Below are 16,912 nucleotides of genomic sequence, written 5' to 3' on the forward strand. Positions count from 1 at the left end.
AGATGTGCAGCGTTCCCACGCATGTAATTTTTGCACTAATTTTTTGAAATATGAATTTTATTTGTTTGAAATGAAATTTTGACCTGGAAATAAATTCCAGCGAGAGGATGAGGTTATTGTCCTTGATGGGTTTATTATTTTTCCATGTACGACTTTCGATAAATCTCGGCATATTGATGTTTCAATAATTTTTTATTTGTTTCAATAATTGATTTCTTCATTCTCGAAGCTGGACGCAAGGTTGTTACTATCCTTTATTCGTGGCTAACGTTTCGGGAATATCCCCTATGAGGCCCAACAGTAATCGTAGGCATTTCTTTGTTGCCCGGATAAGGCGGATTTGATCGGATAAATCACGTTCGATTTCATCCTTTCAGGCTCTGTAGAAGGCGATATTGCCGAAACGTTAGCCACAAATCCAGGATTGTAACAACCTCGTGTCTGGCTTGATTAAAGAAATCATTTATTAGTTTTTCTTAAAATAATGGTCATTTTCTTAAAATGAGCACCGAGTGCTGTCTTAAAAATACGTAACGGATTCAGGGAAGCGGATTGGATAGGGTCTGCCGCATCTCCTGGGTGTTATGTATCTCTAACTGGGTGGGGGGAAATCACTGCTCATCTGTCTCCACCATTTCCCATTGGGCCCTTTCCCATAAATTTCCCCATCGTTCTCCCTGTTTTACGTTAGAGGATTTCTTTCACGTTCGGTTACGGTATCGAACATTTCCACTGTCCATAAAATATGAATGGAAATATGAATATGAAGGATTTGTAGAAAATGCCAATCCAGGGGATTCTCGATGCATCTTTCATATTCTTCTTTTTTCCTTGAAATATGAACAATTGGAATGGAAGAAAAATGTGATGTTTATGCCCTGCTGCTCTTTGATCTACTATAATGTATGCATAAGATTTTTTTTAAAGTAACGGATGATTCTAGGATTCCTGAATATATTTTTATTACTTTAGAACTTTTTAGAACTTACTTTCTTTCCTCTTTACATACTAATCTATCCAGAAACCTTATTTGGGAAACCAAATTGGTTTTTTTTCAATGTGATGACTCATCAACTAAATATAAACACTATTCAATTGGTGGTTCTGGAATTTTCTGCTAGTATCCTCCACTGTTTTGCGATTTTCTTTCGTAGTGGAAATCAAAATGATGCTAATATTATGTAAAATAAAGAGATATAGTATAATTATACTATTATTTTGACACTCGCAACTGATCCTAGTTACGTTGGAAGAAGTTCGCTTCTTTTACTTGTGCACAGCCAAGGAAAAAAGGCGTTCTCTTAGCGGATTCACACGAGCTACTACTTCTTACTTTTTTACTTCTTATTTTCCACTGTTTTCCATCTTAGTATTTTCTTTTTTTCTTTATTTTCTTCTTTTGTCATTTTTTCCGCATCGTTTAACGCCTAATTGTCTGATATCCATGAAAATGGTCGGTAGTTCCCGAGCAAATTCATCAAAAAGTTGACTGATTACTGGTAGTCATGTGACAGTTGACAGTAAATTTAAACTGTGACTTCTGTTGTTTACTTCTACGTCTGTACTGTTCTATGCCCGGTTCTGTGCCGCCGTGTTGATTTTCGATTTGCTCGAATGGATGCCACTGGAACTTTTCCGTTGTCATCCCTGTCGCAACTGTCGAACGCGACAGTTGCGCAGCGGCTTTTACGCGCTGAAAGGGACAAGAGAATTGTCAAATTTTTCACGGAAGAGCTTTTTGAAGAAATTTGATCGTTGAGTCGGTGGTCTTTTCATTGTTAGCTTCATGGATTTTGTGGAATACTCAGTTATTTATCGTTTTCATGTGTTTGGTGACTTTTCGAAACGAACGCTTTGCTAGTGATGCACCTCTTAGTCCTATTTATTTATTTATTTATTTATTGAAAACACCTACAGGTGTGCCATAAAACAATACCTATAACTGGATACCATAATTTTAAAGTTAGAAAATAATTTTTTCCAGATAGAATGGAGGAAATAATTTTTTTAGTAACATTTTTATAGATGAATAGAATTTCATGAATAATTTTATGAAATTTTTTTTAGTAACATTTTTATAGATGAATAGAATTTTATGAATAATTTTATGAATAAATAATATAATAGAAAATAATGAATGAATTTTGTAGATAGATTAATGGGCACAAGCGAAGCGATGTTTTCGAAACTCACAGCTTTTTGTTTGTCTAGAAAAAACGATTAAGAACGAATAGAATCTACGAGGATCAGAGTTAGCTCTGTTTAGCTCTATTCATCCACCTATTTAATCTTTTAATTTTTTTTTTTCAAAACTTACTAGACATTCTTATTACGAGCTCTATTTAACCAGCTACTAGATTTTTCAAAGTTTTTTTTTAAATCTTACTAGAATTCTTATTCCTTCTAGAATAATGGATGCTGCGTCTAACACTCTCTAACACATAGAATGTATTTATGTATATTAAGATGCACGCTATGCAGATTACATGTTTCTAGGCGGCAGTTATTTCACGTCCCGTTGGATGTGTACGTATCATTGTTTGGAAGGTGTTTGTTGAAAATTTTCATTTATAATTATTATCATTATTTATTTATTTATTTAACTGAATGTTGTTGCTTTCTTTTATCTTTTCTTAAAATCAAATAACTCAAATCAATTGAATTCACTGATCAATTAAATTAATTAATCAATTAATTTGTCTTTTTATCTGCTCGCCAATCTGATAGTCTTTTCAACTATATATTTTCGTGTATGCCTGTCTTTTGACGAAGACTTTTCTAAGGCTACAAATTTTTAACACAAAAAAAGTAGTCTGTTCACTCAATACTGGTATTTTAGATTTTTTTAGAATAGATTTTTTTGTTTTCTGGTATTTTTCTCAAAAATATTTTCAAAAAATTTACGAAAAAAAGAATCTTCAGGAGCATATTCACTGCGAAATACACGAAAAAAAAACACGGAAAAGAGTATGAGATATTCCTGAAAATGGGAAATATTCTATTTTATTTCGTTTCTCGCCCGAAAAAAAATTTCTTCACTATTTTTATTCCGCCGTGGGGCGATTTTTCTCTTCATAAAAATTCTGGAAAAGTCTGTTACGGTGGTGTCGCCTACTATTATTGATGTGCTTCAACATGAATGACATGCTGTACCCGTTAATGTAATCTTTTAAGAGGCGTCACAGCGGAATTCTCATTATTTCTCATTTAGATGCCGTAATATCCACAAAAATTTCTTCTGGATCATCTCCTACGAGGCACACCATGAACAAATCACATTTGAGTCGGGTAAGGATTTACTTGCATCTGCGTTACGTTGCGGCCCTGATATAACCGGCTACCTTTACAGGTGAACAACTCTAATGCGGTCGTCACGGCAAACGATGTCGGTAGCTTCGTATCCGTACGTGGTGTTGGAAAAGGTTCGAGGATTTTTCAGTTATGCTTACATTGCAATGTTTAATGGGTTTTTGGATACGGTGTGACATTCCACGCATACGTTCTAAATAGGCGCATCTGAAACGGTCACAACACGCCTAGAGCTTAAATGGAAATGAATCGTAGCGCTGCAGAAGTGAAAATAATTTAGATTCTGATCTTTAGATTGGTTTTTTTTTTGTTGGTTGTTTATTTAATTAATTAAATTTAATTATTTTGATTGATTTCTGATTAATTCTTCAAAAGTGAAAATAAATTCGTGACCAAATATTGCCACGAACGAGCGCATGATCTAGTGATAACGGGTAGAGGAGAAGTTATTGGAAATGGAAGCATCCTGACATTTCGTGGGAGAAAAGAATCCCCTTCTAATAAATGTGGTGTGCGTTTAACAAACAAACGCAGCCACCATTCCATTATGGCATTTCCTTCATAGGGTGAAAAACACAAAGAAAACATGTATATCGGCTTTTGTCACAGAACTCTTATCCAGAAAAACGATCGACCTGGTCATATGACTATGTAGCTGTCATTATTCGGGCAAAGGACAGCCTATATTGCCGAAATAATGGCAGTTGACGTTTGGAGGGAAAAAAATCGCGTCAATAATGATAACGGTGATAAAAAATATTCGTTACTTTTAAAGAATTTTTCAAATTTTATATGGATTTTTCATTTTACTTTTTTCTATATTTTTGATTTCCCGATTTTTATATGGATGAGAGTTCATTGACTTTGAGAATAAAAATCCCCGGGAACATAGGGGATTTTTTTCCAAAAAAAAAAACAATGAAACAGTAAACATTTCCCTTTGCGATATTCCGGAATAGAATTTCAACGATTCAACTCCCTCATTACCATAATGGGACCGAAATTGGTGCGTTTTAAATTGGTTATGAAACCGAATTTTTTTCCCTACTTTTTGAAATTCAATTTTTCCTCTATGTAGTGCATGTATTTTTGTGTATTCTGCATGAATTGTAGAGTATTTTCCTGGATTTAGTTGTACATTGTTAGTCCTGCATAATTTAGTAGGATACGCTATGAAATTTGCCAAAATAAGCCGTCAGACCTCGGGGGTCTCGGAATTGAAACCATGGATTATTAATTAAAATCAATTAAAATTAGGAATTATTTGTGAAGTCCCATTTTACTCTTAATTTAACTAGCGGAAACCATCCCGTTCTTTTAATCCTTGTGGATGAGAAGAAAATATTAGTAGCATTGAACGAGTTGGAAAGTTATTTTTTCCACTAATAAGGCGATTGTCGGCGATATCCGAAAACGAAGGATTTTACTTTGCGTATCTAATATAAACCTTTTTTTTATGTAGAAGGTTACCGTGTTGCAGCAGAATCCTTGCTTCCTTCGATTCCTTCACATTTATAAAAGAATTTCCCTTCACGAAAAATTTTCCAGGCATTTTACACTATGTCGGTGAAGTTCATGGTAAGGAAGGATTGTTCTGTGGAATTGAATTAGATGCTCCGACGGGGAAACACGATGGAACGTATCAGGGTAGGTTTCTCGATTTCTTGTAGTTGACTTTTGCTCTTAAATCTAATGGAGGATTTGTTTATATTTTTATATCCATTTTTTTATCCTCTGTATTTTTATATCCATTTTTTTATCCTCTGTATTTTTATATTTTATTTATTTGCAGTGTTTTTTCAAAGGAACTTGTATTAATTTGTAGATACAATACTCTTCTGAACAGCTTCTCCTCATTTCCACTCTCTCGTTGTTGTTTTTTCTTCTTAAATCTGTTGGAAGGTTTTTTTTATATTTTTACATTCATTTTTTCTATTTTTTTTGCGTTTTTATATTTCATTTATCTACACTGTTTTTTTTTAAAAGAACTTTGTATTAATTCATAGATAGAATACTCTTCTGAACAGCTTCTCCTCTCTTTTTTGTAGAATATTTGTGGAATCACGAAAAACTCGAATAACTACCGTGACCTATTTTGTTGAGGATTGTTGGGTGTTTTTTATGCTTATTGTGTTATTGTTAGTGATTATTGTCCTCCGGTTTTGAGCGATTCCCGGTGAAACTCTTTCGGTTTGTATTTTTCGCAATTTCATGTTAGATACTCTAAAAAATGCTCAAAACAGACGAAATTTATACCGTATATTCTTTTTAAGGGACTTAAAAGTGATAAAAGTGCATGTAGCTGCATTAATTCCTGCACTATTTCCTCATTTTGTAAATTATTCTGAAATTTTCTTTCGCTTTAGTACCTCGGGTATCAGTAGTGGAGTACCAAAGGCATAGAGTTTAGTGTATATTTTCCTTTTGTTGGATTTCTTATTATTTATTTACTATATTGCTGTTATTATTTTTTTTATTCATCGCCTATTTATTACTACTATCATTTATTTTATTTTTATTTACTTGTTTCTTTACTAATTCACAGTACTTATGCATAATAACGGCGTTCATTTTTTTGTTTTCTTTTTTTTCAGAAAAATGTTTTGAAAAGAAAATATTGTTGATGTTTTATTTATTGTCAATCCACATTTTGCTGTTGTTGTGTTCGTATTGTTTTCCTGCTCTCACTTTTTGATGATATATATATATATATATATATATATATATATATATGTAGAAAATATTGATGTTCTTTTGAATGATTGAATACTTTTGCTGTCCGATTAGGGGTATATGTTGAAGTTGATGAATTCTTTTTTTTTTGTTGTTCACACGAAATTGCTTTCAAATCTTTTTTTTTTGAATATACTAATATTTTAATTACAAAGTACTATTCGTTTTGGATAATGTGCAATATGAAATATCCGAGTTGTCGAACAGTTTTCGGAGATTTTCTGGACTCCCGCTTTTTTTACTTCCATTTTTTTCCGTGATTTTCTGGATTTATACTTCCTATTTTCTAAATTTCTAATATTTGAATTCCCGCAGTAATTTTCATGCGGTTATGCTCTCTGGGCCTTAATACGTTTTAAAAGAAGGCGAAATAAAGAAACCAGTGAGTGCGTATACACTTCTCGTGGGACCCGACGACAATTTATCATTCTAAAGATCACTAAGAGCTTTCCTTTGGGACCACAATAGCATCACGTGATGCGACCCGACCAATAGTGACTGGAATCGTGCTCCGTGTGGCACAATTCCATGCTTTTCTTCAATACATCGACAACAATGCGACTCAACCGGTGGGTCGTTTGCTTTTGTGCGCATGGCGCGATACGACCTACAGGTTGATCGCATTCGTTTGGTGGAAAAAAATGAGCGTATAGGAATCGAGAATATGTTGCAGTGGATCGCGGTGGGACCCTTGCTACCACCCACCCATCGGTGCATTTCGCGATGGTCCCACCTTGACTCCAAACTCTTGGAGCGTAGCGGTAAGGATCGCGGTGGGACCCTTGCTACCACCATCCATCGGTGCAGTTCGCGATGGTCCCACCTCGATTCCGGCCGCTATCTTCACCGCACCGTTTCGAGCGCAGCCACTTACGCAACTGCACCGTGCTTCATGTCGTTTTGACCGTACAGTATACAGTAAAAAAAACTGTTGGGTAATTAAACGCATATCCAGAAACCAAATTAATTCGATTTGGAACAGTATTACAAACCGCCTGGGGAGTATTCTAGGAATGCGAAGAGTGATCCTAGACGCAAAAAGATGAAAAATGTGCCTCATCACCAGCAAACGTAATCGGCTTTGAATTTATGAGGATTTCACATCCATATAGCTTTCATGAACATTTTCTACGAATTTCTTTGGTCCACGGCCAGACTCCTCAAAGTTATCTTCTCAGTTTTTGTGATACTGCTAATATTAATGCCAAAAAATTGTGTTGTAACGTATTTTCGTGATTTTTGATTGGGATTCATTTTTGAGTTAGATTATTTATTTAGTTATTTGAAAATATCCTTAGATTCGCCATGAAACAAGGAAAAAAAAAGTAAAAAAAAAAACACGGCTCAGCAGGATTTCGCCTCAATTGAAAGTTGAAGTACAGCGAAGTTGACCATTTTCAGCTATTTATCTAATTAGCCATTATTGTACATTAAAATTTTTGTAGAAAAACGAAAAAAGCGAGAGGAGGGAAACAATATGTACACATCAACAGCAAAATGTGGATTGACCATATACACCATAAATATATAAGCATAAATAAAGTCTCCAGTGTGTAATAGAGTGTAAGTAAACTGTATATAGACATAAATAAATAATAAGGGGTGGTTTGGTGGAAAAACGCTCCGGGAGACATTTGTTTTTGTTTTTGTTTACGTTTCGTACATAAATTATCATAGTGATTATGGTGTAATGATTATAAAGGGTTTCTAGTTCAAATTAGATCGTTTTCCATGAAACTCTAACCCTCATTATTGTCGAAAGCGATCGTTTAGTACCTCAATTTCTATAATTGAACTCATATATCATGCTTAGGTGTCGTCTACTTCGTCTGTCCACCGTATCATGGGATTTTTGCGCCAATCTATCGTGTCGAATTAGACGAGATCGATGATGTGCCTATGATGACCGCATCACAATCGACAAGAACTACTGAGGTATGGGAATTGAGGTTTCTGTGTTATATCCCTGAGCTGAGAGAAAATAATACAATTGAAATTTTTCTTTTCGCCATCGTAATTTTAAAATTTTTTCTTCTTTAGAACAGCTGTTGAAGAGAGTACATATGTAGTTCACTGAAACAATTTAAATAACGAGCTAATGTTTTCTGGATAATATTCTCTTATTCTCTTCAGTGCTAAGAGTTTCACTTGATCGCTTTTTCCTCTTCTAATCGTTTATTAGGGGTCTCGGAGGATCTCGGAGAGAATGAGAGTCTCAGAATCTGAATCGTGATTTTTTTTCAGGATGCAAAAATATGTCGCAGAATTAAGGATCCAAGTGAATTTGGGGATTTTTAACCTCTTCACTCAGGTGATGTGACCCTAACTAAACCTGAACACATAATGCACTTCATAGTGCTCACGGCATTTGGTCACACCCAGTTTTGCCTGGTAATACTAAAAAAGGCGTGTGAAACAGCTTTATGTGATCCCGTCTCCCCAACGATGCAACTTAGTACACGATTGGACGCCGGCAACCATGATACAGTTGTTATGTCCACAGTCTAACTAATATAACTCAAATGAGCAGCAGACGCACAATCATCGACACACTGCGGATCGCCCTCGTTTTATTACCTGTAATAAGTTGCATCGTTGGGAAGACGAGATCACCCAAGGCTGTTCCACTCGCTTTTTTTTGTGGATTGTTAGGGGGAATTGAGCATGTTCACGCTCATTCTGGTGAACTATATCCCTATCTACTCGTATAGACATCCCATCATCGCCCGTTTCGTGGTTCGCTGCCCTCACCACTTCGGCGACAATGCACATTTTCACGGTTGAGTTCGTAAGCAACCGTGTACACGATAGGTTTTCTCTTGTTTTTTTCCCACACGCATGGACTACTAAAGCAATGGGACCTATTTTAAGGGATTGGTGGTAGAAAATTGGCAATATCGCCGAAATTGTCTTCTGTACCTTAACATTTGGTGATTTAAGAGATGTGCATTATCGCCACAGTGTTAAGGTGTAGAAGACATTTTTATTTTATTGTTATTTTCATTGATTTTTATTTTATTATTATTTTTATTACCTATTTTTATTGCCTTTATTTTATTTTATTTATTTCTATTGCCAATTTTCTTTCAGCAATCCCTTGAAATAGGTCCCATCGCTTTAGGAACACATATGAGTGAAAAAATGGACTTGAACTGTAGGAAAGATCAGCATTAAGAGCGCTGAGCACCGTTGGACCGTGCAGTCCCCGCCAGTGGTCACCCCGTGGATGCGTGCGTGACCCACCACCGATAGTTCACGCACATTTCAGTGTTGTGTTAATGGATCGTCTAACAAGACGTGTTGGTAAATATGCTGAAAATTGTGGTCGCCGCGGTAGACGAAAAAAAAAAACAAGAGCCGTTAGTGAAGGCGGAATCCATGCTTCGTTTCCCCAATGGGCACTTTTTATTTGTGATGTCCTTCACCTCATCATCACCGCCCCACACACACACACACACAACCTCGTCAGCTGGTTTGCGGCCGGTGATAATCTATCTAGCTGGATGTTTGCACGTGTGTTGATGCTTGTGACGGGGAGAGGGAAACAGACCAACTGATTTTTTTTTCTTCTGTCTTTCGTTTCGCGCCATCGCAAGATCAGCATCTGCGTCTCCGCGACGCGTTCACAGTTCACTCGTCCGACGGTCATTTTCGTTTTTACAACGTGAGGAGACGAGTTTAAAGTAACAAGCGCGTGAAAATCGTGCACATTGATTCATTTCGGCCGTCTTTATTTAAATAATGGCTGCACACATCTGTGGGAAGATGGGGGAAATTTTCGGTTTTTCTTCTCTTCGCGATTAGAATGACAGCTTCGGAAAAGATTAAAAAGCGCAAATAATGTGGTGAAGAACCGTTCAACAATAAATATTTTCTTTTTTTCCTCTAACGACGTCATCGCTTCCTGAGCTCTTAATGTGCTGACTGACTGATAAGCACCAGACGTTCCTGATTTCCATGAGAAGTTTTTTTTTCCATTGGTTTCATTAATGTTTTTCTTTTCTTTTTTCTTTTTTTTTTCTTTTTCAATTCTAATTTTTCTTGTAGTTTCCTCTTATTTTTCTCTTCTCTCCGTCCCATTCCTAGCGTTGATCCTTTCTTTCTATCTTTTAACATCATAAAATGAGTCATGTTTTGATTTTAACGACCGCCGGTAGTACTTTTGAGATGTTTTATGTTTTTTTTTTCTCGCCTTCGGACATTTCCTATGATTGACGATGGATTATTGCGTAATGGATAGAGGAAAAAATGTTAGGAAAAGAATAGGATGGGTAGTTATTTTGGGAACGCACCAAAACTGTTCGTTCACACATTTCTGCTACATACAGTACTCCGACTGGGCATTTTGAAGAAGAAACTTTCCTAAACAATGGATAAAAACTAGAATGAAGTGTAATTTGGTTACGGTAATATTGTTTGAGTTGTAAAAGTGCTAGGAGTCCTAGAAAGGGGATCATCGTACTAATTTAAAGGATCTGATGCGCTATGAGGAAAAAAAACCAAATCAATCATGGAAATTTGACTCATAGATTTGGAATTCGCTTAGGTTTAGGTCAGATGACTGTAGTGCAATGGATTTTATATATGAATTAATAAATTACTATTATTTTTCTCTTTTTTCTTGCTTTTCTTCTTCTACAACTATAAATATCATTTCTTACAGAGATTATCCCGTTCGGCTTTACCCGCTCTGCAACTTCGCAACATATTTCGACCTGAGGATCCTATGCAAGCGTCGATCACCTCTGAACAGATGATGGAAGGCTCAACAGTAAGTTTTTAAAAGTTGTTAAATATTTAAAAAAAAAATTGGAAATGCAAGAAAAATTTTTCAAAAAAAATTTAAAAATTATTGTATTTTTTTAGACTTTTTTCACCATACTCATCTACTATTATTTATCATTATTCTATATTTTTTGTCCAAAATATGTGCCGGACGCACCTTGAGAAACGAAAAAAGCCTTAATGAACCATAACCAGGAGAAAAAATTGTGCTATTGGCATAAGAATGAAATTAATACCGTGGTCAATTAGTCATTTTATTTGCATTGCTATTCTTTAATTTTTATTTTATTTATTTATTTTATTTTCATTTTTTTAAAATTCTTGTTATTACTATTACTACTCCTTAATTTTATAGTAACTTCTGATCTATTGGTAATTTTTTTTAAATTCGAAGGGAACGTACGTAACAAAAAATGAACAACGTATACAAGTAATTCTTAAAGAAAATTTTTCTTTTTTGTCATGTTTCAAATCGTCCAGAAAGTCAGAAGTACTGACCACTCGTTTTTCTTCTCAATTTTCTTTTTTCGATTTTTTAAGAACGTAATTTTAAGTGTTCTGAGAGCTATGTACATATAATCTTCATTCAAATACTGGTAAAGCCAGTAGGTTAGTCAGCAGTTACGTATCATGTTTCCCAACGTCAAGGGATTTTCTTAAGTTTTCTTACACATTAACTCAGACAGTTGAGAAAGTGAGAAATTATTTACATCGAAGACGGATCCATCGATTTTTTTGGAGACATTTTTTTCTCATATGCAGAATTTTTCAATTATTCCTTTTCTTATTCAATATTCTCACAAGAACATACAAGAGAAAAAAAACGAAATTTCTCGAATATTCACATTTTATCTCTTGAAGGTGTATACGTTTAAATATGTTGAATAAATTAAATTATTAATTAAATTATTTAAATTATTTAAATATGTTGTTGTAAATATAAATGTAAATTTTGTAGAACTTCGGTTACCAATAACGTTTAATTGTCAATGTTGTTGTTGAATATCTAAGGTATTTTTTTAAAAATAAAAAAAAAACAATTCGATTTCTCAATAAAATCACTACAGAGATACATGATAAGGTGTAGTGACATTTCTATCTTCATAATTTAATCTTCCAACCATGTATTTTTAAACAAATCAGTTTCCACTTTCAATCAATCTATTTTGATATCTGGAAAGAGCTCTTTTGAAGTCTAGTGAATTGATCCGCTTTAGTATTAATCTGCTCTTTTTAACCCAAGGTATACGGTTGATTGGACATCACATTTCATTGGCACTGATAAGGGTACGAAAGAGATTAAAAGTAGAATGAGTTGATAGCAATTGGAAGGTTTCTTTAAATCTACTGTAGTTTTACGGCTCTAAGTCTTCTCACGAACTTGTTTCCACTTTTTTATTTTGATCTTTCTAATTTTTTTCCCATAAAAAGGGTATTTCAAACAACAAACAGTTGCCGCCAGAACAGTCAGTGACCTTCTTCCGTAAAGTAGATAGTTGATTCTTTCGTTCTAGAACATCGGCAACTTTAAATCCAAGAAAAAGTTGACAATCTCAGCCATTTGCAAAGGTTTTCGGATCATTAAAAGATATTCCGCCCTTAAAAAAATGTTTGAAAGACCTTAATGGATGGTAGCTAGGACACATAGCGTCAAGACCATAGTCTTGAGTGGGTGCGCGCATTCGCTATGAAGGCGTACGACTCAGCTCTTCGCTGTTTTTTCCTCTTTGTTTTCTTTCTCTCCCTAATTTTTCTGGAGTAATTTTTGAAAGATTATCCAGCTGACTTGTCATCCATGCTGTCATCAATGCTTTTAAATTCGTGAAAAGAAATAAGTCGAAGGATCAGTATTCTTTTAGGTTCCTCTTCGCTGAGATCCATACGAAGCTTCCATGCTTCCATATAATGCAACTTTTTTTTATTCACCTAACACATATTGCGACATGAAAAATAAAAACAATACTTTTTAATAATATATAATAATATTAAAAAATACTTTGTAAATACCAAATAAACTTTGGAATTTATAAAGTATTTTTTAAGTGAAGCTAAATTTATGGCACAATCCCTAATGGGTGCTTATTTTCTATATGTATCCATGTTGGATGTTTTTAAACATACCTTTTTATTTAATTGATTTATTTATGAATTCTATGCAAACTCTAATTTTCTGGACGAGTCGATATGATAAATCTTTTAAAGTAATTTAGTAGAAATTTCCCAGATACAGATGTCTTAAAGGAATTTTTTCGATACATGTACGTAGCTTTAGCCACATAAAGTAGATTTATAGATGATATTTCCAGTTCTCAACGGTTTCCTGGGGCGATCCAGACGCATCGATGTTGTCCTCACATACTACATATATCATTCCACCAGGAGTGAGTGGTTTTCTTTAGTGTTTTCCGGATTTCGATTCTTTTTATTTAACATTTTTATGCTGTCACATGCACGTTTCTCTTGATTCATTATTTTTCATTTAATTTATTTTTCTCATTATTTTTCATTTTCATTTTATTGGCTCGAATTTAAATTCATTATTGAATTCCTATTTGGGTGCTATTAAGGGCGTTCATATATTTCTAGTCCTAGGACAGAATTCTGGAACATATTTTATCGCAAAAATTTTAAGTAGATGGATTTTTTTTTGGGATAGGTCAACCTGCAAAGAATCGTTGAAAGTTTTTTTTCTCGGAGTAATTAAGTTTTTTGAGTTTATTTTTTGAAGGAGATTTTAAGCCAGAAGAACACCGAAGATGGACGACTCGACATTTAAACAAAACATTTTTATTAATTTACTATTTATTCATAAGCACCATTGGCGCAGCAACAAAAAAAAAAGAAAACCACGTCCAAGCGACAAAACTTTCGTACTTAATTTTTTTTGGAAGAATTTTTGGTAATAGAAACAGATACAGTCTTCCTTAGTAGCAAGTGAACAGGTCGTTCTCCTCTTGAAAAGAAGAAAGGTCCCCTTACGTGCTTCTGTTACCAAGAACGTTTAATTGTCAATGTTATTGTTGAATATCTAAGATATTAAAAAAAACTAAGTCGCTTTATCGCCAACAATTCGACTTCTCAATAAAACCGCTACGAGATACATACATAGGGTGTAGTGACATTTCTGTCTTCATCATTTAATCTTCAAACGATCGTCAGCTTTGTTTCCTGGAAAATTTACCTGTGATTAGAATGCTTGCAGAAAAAAATCTCAGAAAATATTTCGTTCAACGAAAAAAAAACCATACTGAGTTTCGCTATTCCATGTCCATAGTTGAAAAATCCGCAGCAGGCATTTTCGTCGCGGGATCCATTAGAGCTCATTCACGGCGGGAGCTTAAAAATCTACTAAAAACCGTCGTGATTCACCGAGAAATTGCATCATATGCACGAATGAAAAAAAAAGAAGTTCGGAAAACGTTTTTTTTTTCTTTTTGCCGTAACGACACTCACGTCATGTTGCATCATAATTAAATCAATCAAATTTCTTCCGCCGATATGTGTGCTAGTCGATCATTTCTGGGCACAGTTTAATGATTTCTTCCTGACGGGTGTTCATGCTCTTCCATAGCGAAAACGAAAGAAACGAAAGATAGCGAAAGATCCTCACTAAATACTATTATTATTATTATTATTATTATTATTATTATTATTATTATTATTATTATTATTATTATTATTATTATTATTATTATTATTATTATTATTATTATTATTATTATTATTATTATTATTATTATTATTATTATTATTATTATTATTATTATTATTATTATTATTATTATTATTATTATTATTATTATTATTATTATTATTATTATTATTATTATTATTATTATTATTATTATTATTATTATTATTATTATTATTATTATTATTATTATTATTATTATTATTATTATTATTATTATTATTATTATTATTATTATTATTATTATTATTATTATTATTATTATTATTATTATTATTATTATTATTATTATTATTATTATTATTATTATTATTATTATTATTATTATTATTATTATTATTATTATTATTATTATTATTATTATTATTATTATTATTATTATTATTATTATTATTATTATTATTATTATTATTATTATTATTATTATTATTATTATTATTATTATTATTATTATTATTATTATTATTATTATTATTATTATTATTATTATTATTATTATTATTATTATTATTATTATTATTATTATTATTATTATTATTATTATTATTATTATTATTATTATTATTATTATTATTATTATTATTATTATTATTATTATTATTATTATTATTATTATTATTATTATTATTATTATTATTATTATTATTATTATTATTATTATTATTATTATTATTATTATTATTATTATTATTATTATTATTATTATTATTATTATTATTATTATTATTATTATTATTATTATTATTATTATTATTATTATTATTATTATTATTATTATTATTATTATTATTATTATTATTATTATTATTATTATTATTATTATTATTGCCACTTTAATATTCTTATCTTATTATTATTTTTATTTTTTATTTTTATCTTCCTATCATTTCTTATTTTTATTTTTATTATTTCATTTAAATTCGTTGTTCTGTATTATTGAGTGACAAATTCGAATAAGATTTACTTATTTACTATTTTCGTTCCTTTCCACTTTGTTTACTTCCATGATATTTGATCTTAAATGCTTCATTTTGTGCACACCATGAGTGAAGAACGATAGAATACCTACTGTTACTCAAAATACAGCCTCTGCGCCTCATTTTTGAATTTCTAAGGAATGTTTGCTTAGTAGACTAACTGAGACTTAAATAAGATTTGAATATTTTTTTATTACATCTGAAAAAAACGCCTGAATATTTGAAAATTCCGAATTGATGATAAATTCGAACGCTAGAAAACTTAAACCATTGAACAGAATAAAAATTTTCAAAAGAGGATTTCGAAAACTCAGAGATTTGAAAATTGGAGAAGTGCTAGAGGATTCTAGTACTTCAAAGCATGAAACCATTTGTGAAATTTATTAATCTACATAGGCGCAATTTTTACCCTATTTTTGTACAAAATGAGTTCTTGTTTGAGATATTTGGATATTTTACAAATTTTCAGCGAAGCACTTTGCTGGAACCGGAAGAATGCGATTTAATGAGTATTTCTGCTCCGAAATCGATTTTAAATGTTGGATCGATAGTAGAAGCGAAACGAGAGGACGATGTTACATGTGAGTTGAGTTCAATATATTGAGTTACAAACCGATAAAAATCCAGAAAACGATTTCATCGCTGAATTCCGTTGTTACTTTACTGTTCCCGATTAATGTACCGTAGACGTCTGCCCATTTCGTCCTGTAGTTCGTAGAGAGCGCGACGGGCAGTAATCGTTACCGCGATATTGAACCGTAGATCAAAACACTTGGCCATGTAGATGTAGGTCCCATCCCATCCAAGGATAAGTCGTGGAATATGATAACAATTTTTACAGTAGGCACTTCTGTGGTATTGGACGAGTCTCGAGTCGGCGTCGAGAATCTTCCGGTCGTCGAAGACGATGACGGCGACAACGATGACGATGATGATGATCTGGAAACGCCTCTGGTAGAAGCAGCGCCTCATTGGCAACCGTCGTTGAGCAGATTTGTTCCACCTCCTTCCGTACTGGAATCGAGCCTTCCGCAAATCGAAGTGTTACAAGAACACACTTCTAATGCTTGTTAGTTCGTTTTTTCTCCTTTTTTTCTTGATTTATATGAAATCAAGTCTCATCCGTAATGCCGTTTGAATTCTCAGTTAATTCTCATTTTTTCTGTTTTATCTTTATCTATTTTTATATATGTTCAATTATGCGAAATATTTGTGAAACGGACATTTTTCAAAATTCAATCCCCATAATGCTTATTTCATATTTCGTTTTTTAATTTATTTTAAATAATAGATAGCGCATCTAAGCCACTAATCTTTTAAATGAAAGATCCAATAGAACTTCTAATTTCCGGAAGTTGTGTCGATGTCCAAATTCGATAAAAATCGCTTGAGCAAGCTTATAACATATTAGAATACC

At 32.7% G+C, this 16,912-nt stretch overlaps 1 protein-coding gene across 4 annotated transcripts in view; it reads left to right on the plus strand.

Moving 5' to 3' along the window:
• Window positions 1–3,264: 3,264 nt before the first annotated feature.
• The window catches only part of RB195_008422 (uncharacterized protein), a gene marked incomplete at both ends in the record, with an annotated part of 49,816 nt that continues 36,168 nt past the window's right edge, over window positions 3,265–16,912 (plus strand). For 3 of the 4 annotated variants that reach the window (XM_064194906.1, XM_064194909.1, XM_064194908.1), the window contains 8 exons: window positions 3,265–3,288; window positions 3,350–3,422; window positions 4,858–4,956; window positions 7,856–7,977; window positions 10,706–10,813; window positions 13,134–13,208; window positions 15,965–16,076; window positions 16,337–16,564. In XM_064194906.1, coding sequence (XP_064046051.1) covers window positions 3,265–3,288; window positions 3,350–3,422; window positions 4,858–4,956; window positions 7,856–7,977; window positions 10,706–10,813; window positions 13,134–13,208; window positions 15,965–16,076; window positions 16,337–16,564 — 841 coding nt within the window. The remainder of the gene's footprint in view (window positions 3,289–3,349; window positions 3,423–4,857; window positions 4,957–7,855; window positions 7,978–10,705; window positions 10,814–13,133; window positions 13,209–15,964; window positions 16,077–16,336; window positions 16,565–16,912) is intronic. The other variant, XM_064194907.1, reaches the window with a different exon arrangement.

Source organism: Necator americanus, chromosome III, assembly GCF_031761385.1.
Source record: "Necator americanus strain Aroian chromosome III, whole genome shotgun sequence".
Lineage (NCBI taxonomy): Eukaryota > Metazoa > Nematoda > Chromadorea > Rhabditida > Ancylostomatidae > Necator > Necator americanus.